Raw genomic sequence first — 18,839 nt, 5'->3', positions numbered from 1 at the left:
GTCTTTTGGCACCGTGGAGCGTGTCACTTGGGGGTGAATTGCGTGGTCTTTTTGCGTCTGGCTCCCTGTGTTGTTTGTGGCTGGGCTCTCTCTTGGCAGATGTGATGTGTACTTTACTTGCTTTGCCATTGGCATGCCTGTCGTCAACCCACCCTATAGCAGTTGCTCAAGTGCTGTTGTCATTATTCACATCAAACTAGAAACTGTCTTTTCATGAGTGTGAACATGTCAGCTGGAGCTAGAGGAGAAGCATCAACTCAGGTCCTCTGCCGAGCAGACAGAGATGGAGTTAGGAGTACGAGAGGTTTACTGGGGACAACCTCTGTGAACGATGAAGGTGGGGAGGGGGTGGGATTGGGCCTAGAAAGCCTTCATGTTGAGATGTTGATCTGATGCCTGTGACAGAAAAGGGAGAAGCAAGCAGAGCCGGGCAGGGCAGGGCAGGTCTCAGACCACACCACCCGTCCGATGGGACCCTCTTATACTAGGGTTGGCGGCGTAGAGCCTTTGGCCCAGTTGCCTTCTTAACAATGGCTTTGGCTGGGTGCGGTGGCTTTCGCCTATAATCCCAGCACTTTGGGAGGCCGAGGTAGGCAAATCATGAGGTCATGAGATCGAGACCAGCCTGACCAACATGGTGAAACCCCGTCTCTACTAAAAATACAAAAATTAGCTGGGCGTGGTGGCATGCGCCTGTAATCCCAGCTACTCGGGAGGCTGAGGCAGGAGAATCACTTGAACCCGGGAGGTGGAGGTTGCAGTGATCTGAGATCACGCCAGCCTGGCCGACAGAGTGAGACTCCACCTCAAAAAAACAAAACAAAACAAAACAAAAACCCAAAAACCAAAACAAACAAACAAAAAAACCAACAACAACAACAAAAAACCCAAAACAAACAAACAAAAAACAATGGCTTTAACTACTTGTAGAATTTTAAGAGATACTCTGGTCTTGGGAGCATCACATTTACTGATCTTCTGTTAGAGTGGGTGGTGTTTTGCATTTTATAAGTAAATCCATTTTGTCTGTGTTTGCATGGAGTTCAGTTTCAGATGGCATTCCTCAACTCTGGAGGGATATAATCCCTTGATTACTGCTTCTCCCCATCACTGTCCCCCGCAGCAATGTCTCCTGATACGGGGGTGTGGCTCAGCATCTGACTGTCAGCACAGAAAAAAGGGAACTCTGGACCTAACACGAGACTCTTTGATTGTGGCCCTTCTTGCTGCTAGTGCGTTGGCAGCATGTGCAGAGTCGAGTATGCCATAGACACTTAGCTATGATTCAAGATTGTATGTCAGACATTGCTGAGAGCCTGGCACCGTTCCATCAGGGTTCTGTAATACTTGGCTCATTTGTAAGTAGTGCCTTTGGCAGAATGGTGAGCTCTGCCCAGGAGCAGCACAATGCTTTGATTACTTAGGCCTGTAATTCCTTGTCTTCATGGAATTATGGGTCATAAGGATATCATACTGTACAGGTAGTGTATTTGGTTATATTTATACATTTCATTTCATAGCTCATTGATATGAAAAGCCTTTCATTCAAGGGGGAACTAAGAATTTAGATGGCTAGAAATTCAATAAATTCAGAAAGAGTGCCAAGAATGCCAGGCCTTTTGTCTTTCCTATCCCTGCCAAGCAGCCACCCGCCAGACTCCGTTCGTTCATTCCTTTGATCTGCTTCTGAGGTCAGCTGCTGCCCCCTTGGCATCCCAGACCCTCTGGCTCATAATTAGAGACCCTTCCTTTGTGGAAACACCTTACCTGATTTGTATCTGCTATAACATACGTTATTCTCCTTTCTTGTAATTTTGTACAAGTTTCCACTGCTAGATCATTTTGGCTTGTTATCGTTGGTCTATCAAAGTAGCTTTTCCATTCTCTACCCTTTGCCCTCCTCTTCAGAGAAGTGTCATGCAGGGAACCAGAGCTAGGAGGGTTTGTCTTTCTTGTGTGCCTGTCTGGCCATGGGGTGGAGGAGAGCACAGACTCAAAGGAGGGGGCACTCTGGGAAGCCCAGACCATAGCTGTTCATGTTGCAGCATATGTGCTCATGGCTTTGTCTTGCTGCATGGGATGTTCTTCTCCATCTTTACCTTTTGCTTTGGAAGCGTTTAGATGAATCCCAGCTGCTGACTTTACAGTGAAAGGCGTCTTAAATCTCTCCAACCAATCACCCTTTTCCCCAGCTGGAAATACTAGTCTTTCTCTTAGACTCTGAACATCCATAGCTCTCACTGTCTCCACTTCTTCCACTCTCACAGGTGCTGAGAATGGTAGTATCAGTCGAGCACACTCCACACTTACACAAGTGGACATCTTGTTAACTGGAAAGGCAGACACATAAGCAGAATAATTCTAACGTGGAAAATGCACAGACTGGACCGCTGCACATGGTTACGTTGGTCGTGTGAGATTGAGAAATGTGCTTTCTGGAATTGCTGTCTGCCCACCTGTGCCTGGGGGCCCTATGCATAGAGGAGGGGGATCGAACCCAACCCGAGGATGTGTGATGAGGGAAGACATCTCAGAGGAGAGAAAGCCTAGGCTGTGTCTTTAGGGGTGAGTAGTAAGCAGGCAGAGAACCGGTGGAGAGGAAGGAAGTCTAGGTGAAAGGAAATACACCACATTCAAAGCTGTCTTAGCTATTCTGCACTGGTCTGTTTCCTCTCCAGACTACAAGTCATTTGAAGGCAGGGAGAGGGTTTTCTAACTACTGCATTATGCACACAGAATGCCCAGAATTTATGGTGATGGAATAACTTCTTGTCTGCTTTAGCCTTTTTGCCTGCCTCCTTGACTTACTGAATTCTTACACATGTTCTTATCTTAAACAGGAGTGTCCAATCTTTTGGCTTCCCTGGGCCACATTGGAAGGAGAAGAACCATCTTGGGCCACCCATAAAATACACTAACACTAACGGTAGCTAATGAGCTAAAAAAAAAAAAAAAAAAAAAATCCCCCAAAACTCATCATGTTTTAAGAAAGTTTACAGATTTGTGTTGGGCCACGTTCAAAGCTGTCCTGGGCGGCATGTGGCCTGTGGGCTGCGAGTTGGACAAGCTTGCTCTAGAAGACATTAATCTTTAGTATTTGGGACTTGGCTTTTCCTGGCTTAAGCACCCAGTACCATCACTGCTACCACCACTAAAGCCTGTGAGTCTGGAATGGCTATTGGTATTTCTTTTTAATGCATAGACTCTAGGAGTATACTTTTATTTTTAACAACCCCACAAAACTTAATAAAGATAAAAGATTCAGTTAGTCAACAGATATTTTATTGTCTATTTCAGGAAACTCTTTGAAATGCCAAGCTCATTTATATAAAGGTCAGATAGATGATTTATGTAGGTAAAAGGTCATATCGATGATCATATAGATAAGGGTCATATTGATGATTCTTATAGTAACAAACAAAAAAATGCACCTGAGGGCATTGAGCTGGTTGCTTAATCACTCGTTGCCCCATTTTTATTATCTCTAAAAATTATCTCTAAAAATAAGCATGTTCCTCATATGATTGTTATGAGGATTGGACAGATTTACACATACAGATGCTTAGAACAGTAGTAGGCTCAACAATAGTTGTGCTTTTTATCACACTCGTCTATGGCACCTTAGTGACATGGCAAAGACAACAAATTGACCTGGCAAACTGAGTCGGTTGTGGAGGCCTTGGATTCAGATGATTCTGTATGCAGCTCTTTGGCAGTGCTCTTGCTTTTTTAAAGATTTTCTCATATTTTAAACTTTCTCACTTCTGTGTCTGAGAAGAAAACGTGATACACAAAATGCCAACTCAACAAGAGAGTCGGGAAAAGCCATCCTACTGGGAAAGTCTATTTTGTGTCAGTGGAGTTGGGAACGAAGGTGAATGAGTTGGTCTCTGTAGTGACTTGCTCAAATCTGACTGCATGTATTTAGTGGGTTAAGATTGCTGATGGAAGTACAGCTTTGGGTTCATATGACCAGTGATTGTAAGCAAACAAGACAGGCTGACTGGCAGGAGAAACTGGCGTGATCATTGAAGCAAATGAACGTGTTTTTGTCTTGTACTTGACTGCTGACTTCCATCTGCTTGGAGCCTCCACCTCCCCAAGAAAGATTAGAATGAATGTCAAGAGAAACATCAAGGCGTTTTCATCGTATGTCTTTCAAAAATAGTAGGATTAGGCAAGTCAGCTTTTTGTTTACGAGGAGACTTTGTAGACTATTTCTTCTTTGTAATACATACAATACTTAATTGTATATGTTAATCTGTATTATATAGTTATATTATAAATATCTCATACTTACAAGAGTTGGATGGCTTGACTCTCAACATTTTCCACATTAAAGAAGAGATACCTGAGCAGGGTTTTTGTTTTTGAGATGAGGGTCTTGCTGTGTTGCCCATGCTGGCCTTAAACTCCTGGGCTCGAGCAGTCCTCCCGCCTCAGCCTCCTGGGTAGCTGGAATTTACAGGTGCACTCGCCATGCCCTGCAGAAGCCGCATGTGCTGGGGCGCACCTGCAATTCCAGTCACTGTAATTTTAAGGATTGTTTGGAATCCAGATGAATGGCGTGAGGGAAGGGCATTAAAACACTTACCTGTTTTTAATTTCCAGAAGGTGGAATGGAAGGCGGGAGGAGGAAAGAAAGCAGTGTAATGAGATACGCCTTGATATTCCTCTCCCTGGGGAAAGTTTCCCCAGTCGGAGAGATGAGGTATGTGGGATAAGTGAGGGCACTGAGGAGCCACAGGGAGGTCCTATTTTCTCAAACTGCCCACCTGTGCTTCTCATGTGGTCTGGGAGCTGATCTGAAAGCTCCTGGGGCTTCCCTGGGGCCTGGCTTGGCAGGGTTGTGGGTTGAGGCTGACAGAAGGTGGCAGAGAGAGCACAGCAGACTCTGTAGTCTCTGCAGAGGGAGCCCAGGTGAGGCAGAGCCACCTAGGGAACACAGATGCCCTTTGACAAAGCCAAGCGACACCAGTCACAGACATAGCCCAAATGCCAGCAAGGGGACCAGGGATGTTATTCTGCAGACCAGAGGAGGCAGAAGGCATTTACGTGCAAGGATCCTAACTGTTCCCCACGCCCCCATCTCTACCCTCCATGGACCCAGCACCATTTTCAAGAGAGAAGCCAGAGGAGGATGAAGTCATCTGGGAGCTAAAGCGTCCTTATTCAAGAAAGACTGAATACCACTTATCTAAACTTTTCACATTGGACTGAGCTACAAACAAAACTGGACATTTTCATTTTTTTTTCCCAGCTGTCTATACTGGATGATGCCTTAGGAGGTGGGTCAGATTAGTTGCAGACGAAATTTAAAGAATTGCATTTTTCTCTGTCCACTTAAGACAGAATGTGAAATTTTGTGTTTACGTGATTCACTCGTCAAACATGTTTACTGAATGCCTTCTGCGTCGCATTTCCTGGGGATGCAGAGGTGATGAAGACGAGCATGGGCCCTGTCCTCCTGGAGCTCCTATAGAATGCTGGAAGACAGAAAATGAACACACACATTTTGTGGAGTGGTATGTGCCATGCAAGAAATAACGTGTGGTGTTAGGGAATAAGTGAGAATGGGAATGGTGTAGCTAGGGCGTGGTCACAAAGTGCTTCTGTGGGGAAGTGACATTTAAGCTGATGCCTGAGTGACAGGAAGAAGTTAGCAAAGCCTAAGGAATGACATTTGAGGTGAAGGAAAAGTAAGAATTAGGTCTCTGGAGAAGGAACAGAGCTGATGTCTTGAGGAAAGAAGGTCATCATGGGTGGGGTTCAGGAGCAGCAGGAGAGGGGTCATTGATGTCACTGGGGAGGTGGGCTGGCTATGGGGCTGGTTGCAGTGAAGCCATGTGCCTTTGGCCAAGCTGTGTGGGTCTTCAAAATGCTTAGGACAAGGCTGGGTGCAGTGGCTCATGCCTGTAATCCCAGCACTTTGGGAGGCCGAGGTGGGCGGATCACCTGAGGTCAGGAGTTCAAAACCAGTCTGGCCAATATGGTGAAACCCCATCTCTACAAAAATACAAAAATTAGCCGGGCATGATGGCGGGTGCCTATAATCCCAGCTGCTCGGGAGGCTGAGGTGGGAGAATTGCTTGAATCTGGGAGGCCTGTGTGACTGGCGATGGGAGGAAGGTGAGGGTGGCCTGTGTGACTGGTGTAGGAAGGAAGATGAAGGTGTTTCTTTCCAAAGTTTTTTTTTTTTTTTTGAGATAATGAAACTTCTTTGCCAGGGAAATGGACCAGATGTGGCTCAAGCAAGTTTTGGAGTTTTAAACGTTTTGAATTAAGTTAGGGTGAAGAGATTGCACCATTGCACTCCTGCCTGGGCAACAGGGAGAGACTCCATCTCAAACAAAAACAAACAAACAAACAAAATATGCTGAGGACAGGCAAACCACAACTTCAAAGGAAACCGCCCCCTCCTTGATGAGCTGTTCAAAGATGGTGTTTATGCATATTGAATCAGCAATGAGATTTTAGAGCTGGTATCCTTAACTTGGGTCAGTGTTGGTGTCCTAGGAATAATGGAGAATGTCTATCCTAGCAACAGAGGAAGTTGCTAAGGAGAAGTCACTGGACTTGTATTTTTAAACCTCAACCAATCCAGTCCAGATGAAAAATTACTCTGAATTGAGTGTTTGAAGCATAGCTTTTCTTTTTTTGTTGGTTTTTGGTTTTAGATATGAAATACATTTCCTTAAAAGCATATTTGTTTTCATTTAATTTGCAGGATGAATTTAATATAGCTAAGGTATAAAATGGGTTTCGAGGAACAGAAGCCCAATTTATATTGCTGTACTTATTGGAAACAAGGCTTCAAATTACAACGGCTCAACTTTCACCCACTGTGCTGGAGCCAACTAGGTTGTAAATAAAGTATCACCAGCATGTGTCCCTGCTCACGTGCAATTACACCTGCAATGCTCTGCTCTTTCTCTGCACAGCCAAATCATAATCATTCTTATAAGCCTACTTCAAATGGCTTCCTGAATGAAATCGCCCTGTTTCTTTGGCCCCCACTGAGACTGGCAGCCATCTTTGTGCTTTGAATTTCCACATTTCTTGCTCTCTGTTGCTGCAAAAATGGAAGCTTATGCCCCCTCCCTACCCACTGCTTTGCAAAATGCCTTCTATCTAGGAGGTGCTTAATAACTGAATGCATTCCACACCCAACAATATTTTAAATCAAAGAATCCATGGCCTGTTACCTCTCTTTGCATCTTCTCTAATCTGAAAAAAAGAAAGAAACCAACAAGTATTTGCAGTAATAAAAAATCCTGACCCATCAGTGTCGCTTTCCCTTTGTGTTTATTTCTTTTGAATTCTTGGATAGAAGTGGATTACAGATGCTATATTTGGAGAGATGCGGTTTGTGCAAAGGAGGGTCTTGAAAAGGCCTTCGAAATGTGTCTGGCAAGGCTAAAATAATCACATTTTGCATTTGCACAGCATTTTCATTGTGTCTGTTTGATTAGGAGAAATAATCAGCCCAAGTGTTTCCCCAATGGCTGAACTGCTTTTGATGTGTCTGTGTTCTGAAGGATTATAAAACATCTTTGTAAATATGGGGTAGAGGCCATAGTTGAACTTGAAACTCTTTTGAGGAGCGGAATGTGTGTGTATATACATGCGCACGTGCCTCATGTTACAAAGGCTTTGTAATGACTGCACTGTTTTTCTAGAGATTTTTCTGGGGGCAAAGAGAGAACTACCTTTACGTACTTTTCAAGTACCTAAAACATTAGAAAAAAGACATAACCAACTTCTTAATTCATGTAATAATAGTTTGAATACCTATGTTTACCAGGAAATTTCAGCTAATAGAAATTTAGCTGGGAGTTGGGATATAATCAGGCTGTGAACTGCAAAAGAACTTCGTTTATATAAGGGCTCAGCAAACCATGGCCTGTAAAGTAAGACTGGTTTTTACATTTTTAAAGATGTGTGAAGAAGAAGAAGAAGAAGAGGGAGAAGAGAAAGAAGAAGGAGACTATAAGACAGAGACCATATGTGGCCCGTAAAGCCTAAAATATTCACCAACTGATACTTTCCAGAAAAATTTGCCAACCCTTGATTTATGTAATCGATTTCTATTTTGCAGATGAAGAAACCAAGGCTCAGATGGTAGCCTGCTTACCTAAGCTCACAAGAAGCAGCCTGTTCTATTAAAGGAGAATTGGATTCAAGTTTCTGCAGATCTGGCTTCTAATCATCTTTCATTTGAGCTAGTATGGTTTTGTGACTGATAATAAGGTTTCCCTTTTGGCTCTATCGTTCTAGAGTTCACAGAGAAATGTCTGCAATGCAATTCTAACGTCGACTGCCTGGACTGAGGTCAGACTTTACAGGTTAAGGGCACAGTCCTGTAGAAGACTGTCCATGCTTCAACTACCAGCCGCAGGCTCCGGGGTTCCCAGACCACCTGCACATCTGACCAACTGGCTACATATTCAAGGGTCCCACTGCACCTTCAAAGAACTCAGAAAAACGCTACACTTACGGTTACAGTTTTATTACCAAGGACAGAAGTCAGGACCAGCCAATTGGAGACACAGAGGTTGAGGTCTGGGAGGGTCCTGAACATGAAGCTTGTGTGTCTTCAAGGCGTGTCTCTTCCTGGCGTATTGATGTGAATCACCAACCTGGGAGGCTCCCCCGAGTTTCAGTGTCCACAGGTTTCTCTTGGGGTTTCATTATGTAGGCGTTATTAATTGGATCAATGGTCACATGAATTCAACCTCCATCCCCCTTTCCCCTCCCCAGAGGTTGGAAGGTCAGTCTGAATCACCCGGCTCAAACCCCCACCCCTCGAACCACATGATTGGCCTTTCTGGGATGGCTGGACCCCATTCTTAAACCATCGAGCAACCCGCTATGAGTCATCATCTTAGCATGAACTCAGGTGTGCACAGAGGGGTCCACCAAAAATAACAAAGATGCTCCTATCACTGGGAAATTCCAGGTTTTAGAGGCTGCCTCGCAGGAACTGGAGACAAAGACCAGACATCTTATTGCACAACAGTGTCCAAGCCCGGTCTGACTCCACCTTGACTTTTCATTCTGTGCGTAAGGAGGGGACGGCCTGTGTGACTGGCGATGGGAGGAAGGTGAGGGTGGCCTGTGTGACTGGTGTAGGAAGGAAGATGAAGGTGTTTCTTTCCAAAGTTTTTTTTTTTTTTTGAGATAATGAAACTTCTTTGCCAGGGAAATGGACCAGATGTGGCTCAAGCAAGTTTTGGAGTTTTAAACGTTTTGAATTAAGTTAGGGTGAAAATACTGCAGTTTGGAGTTAAGGATTTTGTTTCTGTGTTACTTAAGGCAATGAAACAGTAATAATTTGCCCTTATGTTGACTCTTCTTTCGTGTTTAATCCCTTATTTGAAGTTGTTAACTCCCTGACCAATTTAGTTTATGCTTTTATTTATGTATGTTACATAAAAGTTATCATAAATAAACTAATACATACATATTATTATAATATTTAATATATTGGAGCAAATTTCAAAAACTTGTCAGCAATGTTTCATTTTCTTCCCCAAAACCACCTCCATGGAACTGGTTTATGTAATGGATAGAAACTGGGTGTTGTCCTCACTTTTACCTGCTCACCTGACAATGTGAGGTCCGCCATTGTCCCTGCTTCCTCGCCAGGGACTTCCACATTCTTGTTGCCACACACACATTCTAAGTGAGTGAAATGATGAGGAATTTGAGTCGTTCAGTGAAATGAAAAACATGACCAATCGTGTTTAGAAGGTTGAAAATATGAGAATATGCATTTTGTACAATGAAGTGAACAAAGTGCATGGAGGAAACATCAGCCAGAGAGCTAGAGCGGGTGGAAGGTGAGCTGCTGGAGGCACTGGAGCAGCCTAGTGAGCGTCCCTCCCCTTCCACCCCTTCATGCTTCTGGGGGTCACTGGGGTGTCCACTGTAACTGATCTGCTCTCCTCTGCCCTTCCCTGCTCTTCACCTGTCCTCTTATTGCTGGTCTCTGGTGGGCGTTCTCTACCATCTCGATTTCCTAACATTCTGTTTTCTCCAACCCCGGGCAGAAACTCGGAAGGCAGGAGGAGGAGGACGGGGTGCTTATCTTATTAGTCTTGCACTTCCCACCCACTTCGGGGCTTCATCAAAACCTGCTGGCCCAGATGTTGCCGTGAAAACTTTCCTCTGTCAGATTCAGCCTCCTGGGTCTGGGTTGTGGCGTCTAACAGCATCTGTGTCAGATTATCTAAAATCCTGGGCACCTGGTGGTGATCTACAGGTCAATAGGAATTTGTCCTTCCTCTTTAACCCTTCTTGCTTTTTCCATCTTATAGGGGAAAACAGGTTCTCTGCATGCTGCTTTACCATACTAGTTAAGATATGTGGCTATGAGAAGTTTATAGAATGATCCAGTGGTGGCTCATGGAACCCACACCCCCCAATGCAGCTGGGATCTTGGAGAGGCCTGGACCTAGGACCCAAACAACTGTTGGGGCTGTTTCCGCGGCTCTCCATGCAGCTGCCTCATCTCTATCTCACACAAAATCCTTTCTCTGTCTCCTGGGCCACTCAGAGGGTAGAAGGTGGCCATCTAGAGACCTGGTGTGTGTATGCTAATAGGTCAGCCACATGCAGAAATGGTCCTTACTAGTTCCCATGTCAAAGTTCCCAGAAGAGAGACCCTTGGTGGCCCAATTTGGACCAAGTAACCATCCCTGGTCCAAAGAGCTGTAACAAGTAGACGGGATTGCACCGTATGACCCAGCTCGTGGGCTGCCTGGCTTGTATGAGGAAAGAGGTCTGGTTCAAGGGAGACAGACAAGGGAAAGGCTGGTTCAGCGACTGGGTAGGTGCCTTTAAAAGGCACCTACTACATTAGCCTCTTATGTATTTATTTGGCATATTCTTTCAGACTGCCTACTGTGTGCTAGGCATGATCCAGGGCACTCTATCCAGGGATGGAGCTGTGAACGAGACGAAGTCTCTGCCCTCACGGCCTTGACCTTCCTCTGTCTTGTCTGCATTTCCACTTTGCAGGGTGGGGGCAAAGTTAGTGCTTTTCTCTTTGCTTACTCTTGTTCTCTTAGTTCTTTCCCTTCCCTTTGGTTTCGTTCTCAACTAATAGATATTTCTTGAACTCCCACTCTCTGCTGACACGGTGCCTGATTATATGGGGGAGGTGTAAGCATATACTCATTTTATGTGGTGGTATTTGCAAAATGCATTAACTCAGAATTATCTCATGAGTCTGAATTTGAAACCTTAGTCATAATGTGCTTTGCTGTAGATGGTATAATGTTTCCTTAGGCAATATGTTTTCCACAATTTTTTTTGAAAATATTACTGTTTTTCTCTAATACAGGGTTAGGTTGAGATGAGGCCACTGAGGTAGAAAAAATTTATCTGAATCTCAGGGACTGGTGCGGGGTGGTATAACTATTTCTACCTAGAAAAAAGTCCCCAGATTTCCCCTGTCGTGGTATAGAAAGCTGTGTTGGCCTGAAGCATGCTAGGTAGGAAAGTGGGAGGTATTATTGCACTTCATTCTGTCATCACTATTTACTCCTGTCAATAATTTTTTTCACTACAATATTTGTTATCCAACATCTAAATTCTTGTTTGGAAAAGTTATTGTTCCTGCTATTATTTCTATCAGTGATTTTTTTTTTTGGTCCCAGTCTTCTTCAAACCTCAGTGGTCTCGTGTTTCTTCCTTTTCTGCTGCACACATTTAAACCTCACCTCCCCAGAGATCTTACAGAGTTTTCTTTCTTTTTTTATTTTTGGTAGAGATGAGGTCTTGCTATGTTGCCTCGGCTGGACTCAAACGCCTGGGCTCAAGGAATCCTCCCAACTTGGCCTCCCAAGGTGTTGGGATTACAAGCATGAGCCACCGTGCCCAGCTCAGGGTTTTGTTTTGAGATGTTTCTCATGTCCATCCTTTTATCCCATCCTCCATTTAATTCATGCTTTTATCATCTTGCCTCTAGTTTGTAGTATGTATTTCCTACCTGGTCCCCTTATCTGAAAATTCTCCTCTCCTGATGTTCCCCCTTTGCCTTCACTGCTGGATGCTCTTCTTTCTGGCTCGGAAATCTTCTGTGGCCTCCTGTGACCTTCAGGATGAAGTTCAAGCTTCTTTACTTGACATTGAGTCATCCACAGTCTGGCCACAGGCTATTTTTTTTGATGAACTTCTTTTCTCCTTTTTCCCAATTTGGACCCTCCGGGTTGATTTGTTTTTTTAGTTGGCTCCAATAGAATTTTGTCTGCTTGGGCCTTTGCTTAAGCTCTTCTTGCCCTTGCCCACGATGCCCTTCCCTTTCCTAATCCACACCTCACCCACATTGCCAGGCTCTTCTGTCTGTACTCTGAATCTGTTCCACCACCTGCCCTCCCCCAGCACAAAGAAGCTGCTGACCTCCGAGCCTCCTTAGCACCTTTGGGCCCACTCTTAGTCACACACTGGTAAGTAACCAGGGTTACACCTTCAGGCCTTAATTGAGGGAACATTTTCCAGGGCAGGAACCTGATCTTTTGTTTTCGTGTTCTCAGCGGCATCTAACAAATGATCCTGACTGGGTGCTCATCAGCATCACTTGGTGAGCTTGAGAAACAAAACACAGTGACCACAGAATCTGAGAGGGCAGGGCCCAGGAACATTGTGAGAGCTGCACTGGTAATACGAATGCACAGGGGAACTGAGAGCCACTGAGTGAGCAATGAATCACTTTGACCAAGCACTGTTCAGTGAACCCAGCCTGTCCCTACTGTTCTAGAGCTTGGGCTCCTGGGTGCAGTAAGACAGAGCATCCATAAATAAACTCAGGTAATGATGATATCTGGTACTGTGGAGGAAGACAAGGCAGGGTAAGTGGGCAGAGAGAAAAGCAATACTTCCATATAGGCTAGCTTCAAAAATATTCTCCATCTGTCTTACATCAGCAAATGCTCCAACACCTGTCCTTCCCTTATTGCAGTCCGGGAGCCCCAGCTGGTGGGCCAGACAGTCTGGAAGAAGGATTCTTGCTCTCTGCTGCCGCTTGCTGATGAGTAGTGGACCAAGCAGTGTCCCACGGAGCCAGAAAGACCCCCGAGAGTGGGAGGTTGGAGGGAAGGAGGTGAGGGATCATGTCTGAGTGAGGAATAGCCAGGGCATTGTGGGCACACACGAAAAGCAGGAGGAAAACTGGAGTGTGCCTGGCCTGTGACCAGGGACCCGGCTTGAGCTCCGGAGCCTGGATCCACTAGGCATCCCCATCTAGGTGAAGGGAGAAGCCTTAGCCCACTTCAGACCTAACTCTTACTTAATATTCAGAATAATATGTCACCTTTCAGTAAACGAGTTTACGTTTCGCTTGTCCCTTTCGTAGGATAAAGATTATCACCCTTCTAATCACTTTAAAAAGATGATGTAGCCAAAACTTTCTCTTTCAAAGTGTTTCTCTATGACAGTGAAAAGTATTCTTTGTAACAGGGAAGTGAAGGTTTGCTTGTGTAAGATGTCAGTTTTTTAATGATGTGCAACGTCCGTTTCTTTGATCGTTGGAAAGCATGGCAAGTATTAGAGGGCTAATGTATATTTAAGAAAAACAAGATAAGGCTTCATCTGTAGGGTATTAATTTTTCTGAAAAGACGCCTCTCCTCTGAAGGTCACTTCTCAAGCTGGGCAGCCCCTTCTAACAAAGGATGCTGCTGCTTTAGAGTTGGAGATGAGGTTAGGATCTACGTGCCTGTACCAGTTTCAGTAATAACTGGATCCTTCTCTAGGTCTAGGCTGGAACGTCTCAAGTGAAGGTTATTGGAGGGCGGGGGTTTGGGGCCACCCAAAAAGGCTTGACCCATAGGACTGAAATCAAATACCGAGCTAGGCTGGCTTGCCACGTAGCCACAGAAACAGTAATTTAAGCAATAAAGTGAAAGCTGGCGCGCCGGTCCAGAGCTGGGTTGGGACAGCTAGTGTACTCAGTTCTCCAGGTGCATGTAGGGAGAAGAGCAGCGGATCCCTTGCAGACTATGGTGGGAGCAAGCTCTTCACCCTGGGGTCTGGGAAGCCCATTTTTACTGCCCAGAGGTGTGCTTTCGCCATCTCCTTTTGCCGTGGCTGCTTACAGGGTGCACTCCCATTGCTGCTGTCTCTGTTCCTAAGGAAGATCAAAGGAGCCCAGAAAACCCAGTTCCAGAACTCAGTCCCCAGGACTAGAGGGTACGCTCGGCCAGATGGCTAGGGGTACCGCTGGTCTTGGCGCCCCCGCCATCCCCGCGCCATCGCCCTCCCCGGCCTCGCACACAGCTTGGGCGTCCAGCCCGGCCAGGGCCCTGCAGGGAGGGAGCGCAGGAGCTGGGGGCGGCTCACCCGGGGGCGGGGCTCACTCCACAAGCGCCGGGCGGGGCGGGCCCGGGGGCGGGGCCGGGGGCGGGGCCGACCGGGGCAGCGGCGGCGGCGGCGGCGGCGTCTCCAGGGGGAGCCAAGGTACATAGGCGACGCCCGCCTCGCCCGAGCATCCTTCCCTGCCGGTGGCCGCCCGCCCGCGGCCCGCGCTCGCCGCCTCCCGCCTGGTGGTTGACTTCTTTGTGTCGTATTCTCTGCCTGCGCCCTGTCTCTGCAGGACCAGTTCGTTCTTCTTTGGGCTATAAGAAGGCAGAGGATGAGATGTCCCGGGCCACGTCTGTTGGAGACCAGCTGGAGGCACCCGCCCGCACCATTTACCTCAACCAACCGCATCTCAACAAATTCCGCGACAACCAGATCAGGTAGGAGAAGGCGGCCGGCTCGCGCGGAAGGCGGTGGAGTCGCAGCTGGGAAGGGGCTCGCCCTCCTGCGCGGGGCGTGGCCGCGCACCTGGCCGGCCCCCATCCATCTGCAGAGCCTTCCCCTGCCCCCTCCCCACCCCACCAGCCCGCAGTGCAGCCCCGCGCTTCCAATGGGCTCGTGCGAATGCAGCCCTCGCCGTCCTCTCCTGCGCATCCGTTCTGCGCCCAGCCTGCCTGTGAGCCCTGAGAAGTTTTCCCTCTAATGTCACCGACAAAAATGAGGTCTCTGCTCTTTTCATGCCTGGGCTTCCTTCCCGGAACCCCCTTCTAGCCTTGTTTTAAGCCAGTTGATAGCTCTCTTTAGCAATTTGCAGACCATACTATGGGGGACGTGCTTCATCAGGGAATCCCACAAGTCACAAGGACTCACATTCAGTTGTCAGTGGTCCACGACAATTGTTAAGAGGTCGTTATTTGCTGGGAAACTTGGCCCAAGTTAGCAGAAAGATAGACAGAAGCTACCGTTTAAATGTCTACTTTTGCTGGCGGCTGTGTCGCACACTCTGGCTATAGCAGCTGAGTGAATCTTCATAACCTCTTGAAGCAGGCCAGGAGACTGGAATATAAAGATGCTAAATAATGTACCTGTAGTCATACAGCTCCTAAATGGCAGACCTGGAAATTGAATCCAGCCCATCTGACTGCTAAGGATAAATTTTTTTTTTCTGCGGTGCAAAGCTAGTTCTTTAGAACGCGTGTGTGTACATTTTCAAATATCATTAAACTTTCAGGCTTAAACAACTTTGTATCTGGGAGTGACTTAAGATGTAGTTCTGTGAGCTGCCCAGATCACCATGCTTGGGTGTAGAGAAGTTCAGTGATTTATCAAGTTACACATGGATAATTGACAAACCTGAGTTCCAATCCAGTGTTCTTTTTTGAAAGACAAAAACTTTGTTATATGTTCAAGTATTCCACTACTGCACTAACACTTGTACAGATGTCTTAGCCTGACATCTTTATTTAGAAAGGTCAAGCTGTTGGACGTTATTGGGGTAGAATAATGGTGCATATTATGTGGAGGTGGAATTTTCACTTATTAAAGGGGTGTTAGATTATGCAGCTTTATTTTGGGTTTTAAGAATGACAGTTGGGCATATTTTATACTTGAAAGTGTAACTTAGAAGAATAGCTGAGTCCCCATTTCAGAATGTGTGGGCTTCTTTTAAGATACAGAGCATCAACCACAGTGAGTTATCACTTCACTAACTAGGGTGGCTCCAATCAAAAAGACAAATAACAAGTATTGGCGATGATTTAGAGAACTTGGTACCCTCATGCATTGCTGTTGGGGATGAAAAACGATGGAGCTGCTTTGGAAAACAGTTTGGTAGTTCTTCAAAAGGTTCAGTGTAAAGTTCCCATATGACCCAGCCATTCCACTCCTGGGTATATCTGCCCAAGAGAAATGAAAACCTACGTCCACACAAAAACTCGTATACATATATTTCACAGCAGCATTATTATGAATAGCTCAAAAGTTGAAGTAATCTAAATGTCCATCAGCTGATAAATGAATAAATAAAATGAAGTATATCCATACAATGGAATACAATTGGGCCGTAAAAAGGAATGAAATATTGACACATTGTACAACATGGATGAGACTTGAAAGCATTATGCTAAGTAGAAGAAGCCAGTCACAAAAGGCCTCACAGTGCATGATTCCATTTATATGAAGTATCCAGAAGAGGCAGATTTATAGAGTTATGAGGTAGATTCCTGGGGCGGGAGAAGAGGGAAAAGGTTGGAGGGATGTGGGAATGACTGTGAATGTGGCTGAGGTTTCATTTTGGGGTGATGGTTGCACAACTCTGTGACTTTACCTAAACCATTTGGAATCCTGCCCTGCTCATATAGTTCCATTTCTTCACACCTTCTCATATGTGTTTCTATTGAATTGCTTTCAAAAAGCTGATTTTCTAAAATATATACACTGTGTAAGGATATGGGAATTGAAGAGCTACTTTTCTTTTTACACTCTAGTGTGTTTTCAAGTTGTATTTTTGCTTAATTCCTATTAATTCCTTTAATTTTGTTATCCGTTTGTACATGCCTAAGTCTGGGAGAATAAAATGGAGACCTTTGTTTTTGTCTAAATTCTTTTGTTTTAATGGAAAAGAAAGTTTTTTTGTTTTTTTTTTTTTGGTGAGACGGAGTCTTGCTCTGTCCCCAGGCTGGAGTGCAGTGGTGTGATCTCGGCTCACTGCAACCTCTGCCTCCCGGGTTTAAGTGATTCTCAGCCTCCCAAGTAGCTGGGATTACAGGTGCCTGCCACTGTGCCCGTTAATTGTTGTATTTTTAGTAGAGATGGGGCTTCGCTATGTTGGCCAGCCTGGTCTCAAACTACTGACCTCAGGTAATCCACCTGCCTCAGCCTCCCGAAGTGCTGGAATTACAGGCGTGAGCCACCACGCCCAGCTGGAAGGTAAAGATTTTTAAGAGCACTGATAATGGAGCTTCACTACCTGTTCTGTAATCAAGGTTGAAAGTTGACCCAGACTGATTGTCCTATTAGCCAGAGGGATTCCGAGTGACTGCCTGCTGTGCAGTTTCATTTGTACTGTTTTGAGAGAGGCAGAGTAAGTTGTGGATGTACAGTGGGTCAGTTAGGAATAAAGTAGGCAGTTACCAACTATTCTATTGAAAGCTTTATATAAGTATATAATTGAATTAGTTGAAATATATTACAATTCATATAATTTCTGAGTTCATGGCTTATACTGTGAGCATAAGTTTCTGTGTGCACTGGATAGGGTCTAAGAAATTAAAATGTGGTCCTTGATGTTCTTTAAAATAGCCTTGGAGTGTTTGGTTCACCTTGACTGTGTGTTTAAACAGGAATTGCTAATGGTTATCAGTGACTTGTAGTTTTTTAAAAAATTGATTATAGGCCAAGTGCAATGGCTAACCTGTAATCCCAGCAGTTTGGGAGGCCAAGGTGGGTGGATCACTTGAGGCTAGGAATTTGAGATCAGCCTGACCAACACGGGAAAACCCCATCTCTACCAAAAATACAAAAATTAGCCGGGTGTGGTGGTGCATGCCTGTAGTCCCCAGCTATTCGAGAGGCTGCGGCACAAGAATCGCTTGAATCCAGGAGGCGGAGATTGCAGTGAGCCAAAATCACACCACTGCACTCTGGCCTGGGCGGCAGAGCAAGACTCCGTCTCAAACAAACAAACAAACAAACAAAAATGATTATAAAGCTTCTTAACATTATGGTGTAAGGATTTTAGAAAACGTCGAGCCGTGTTATTTTAGCACTTTAATGTTACTGAACTCAAGTTAGGCCTTTTATCTCGGCCATGAATGTTTGCTAAAAGTTAGTAAAGCTATTCAAAGGAATATTTTTATAAAAGGATAAAGGATTTCTTTTTTAATACAATTTTTCTTGAGAAAAGGTTAATGGTTTTCTTAGAGGCAGGGGCATGGAGAGTTTATCCCAGTTCGCTTGCCCCTAAATTGAGCTCTTTGAAAAGACAGGACCGTATGGGATAGATGAGGCTCAGGCTAGTCTGCGCACTCAGGGCTGTCTGACTTACCTGAATGTTGTATCCTCTGGCAGGCCTGTCCTCGCTGGAACAGAGTTCTCTCCCCTACTTTCCTCAACCCTAAGCCCGTTTTGGCTTGAAACCCCCTGGATCATAGCAGCTGCTCTGCGCTTGCCCTTCTGGGCAGCTGGCGTTTGACTGGGAATGGGAGTTTGACGCAGAGAGAGGGAGGGCAGTGAGGGGCGACATGCTATCATTCAGGACAGGAATTCCATGGCCCAGGGTTACTGGAATGGAATTGATGTGACTTAAAAAAGAGGGTGGGTCTGGGGAAATGCCTAGAAAGCAGGAGTGAGGTCCCCTCTGGGGTCCACTGTGGCCTTAGCACCCCCAGGGGAATGCACTACGTGAGAACTCCAAATTCTGGCCAATTCCTTGAATTTTTGGGAGGGACTGTGCCATGTATGTAGATATCTCACCAAACCTTGTTCTTGTTCTTGGCACTGAAAGTAACACCAGTGTTTGATCCGAAGCCTGTGGTAGGTT

The 18,839-nt window shown here is 45.5% G+C and overlaps 1 protein-coding gene across 2 annotated transcripts in view; it reads left to right on the top strand.

Annotated features, from left to right (window-relative positions):
* Positions 1 to 18,839, top strand: part of ATP8A2 (ATPase phospholipid transporting 8A2) — a 678,655-nt gene that overhangs the window by 93,844 nt on the left and 565,972 nt on the right. The window contains exons 1-2 of one of the 2 annotated variants that reach the window (XM_023190283.2): positions 14,398 to 14,458; positions 14,595 to 14,739. In XM_023190283.2, coding sequence (XP_023046051.2) covers positions 14,639 to 14,739 — 101 coding nt within the window. In that variant the 5' untranslated portion in view covers positions 14,398 to 14,458; positions 14,595 to 14,638. Of the gene's footprint in view, positions 1 to 14,397; positions 14,459 to 14,594; positions 14,740 to 18,839 lie in introns of those variants that run through there. The other variant, XM_023190282.3, reaches the window with a different exon arrangement.

This window comes from Piliocolobus tephrosceles, chromosome X (assembly GCF_002776525.5).
Source record: "Piliocolobus tephrosceles isolate RC106 chromosome X, ASM277652v3, whole genome shotgun sequence".
In the NCBI taxonomy this organism is placed as follows: domain Eukaryota; kingdom Metazoa; phylum Chordata; class Mammalia; order Primates; family Cercopithecidae; genus Piliocolobus; species Piliocolobus tephrosceles.
This window is presented reverse-complemented; position numbering and strand designations above follow the sequence as displayed.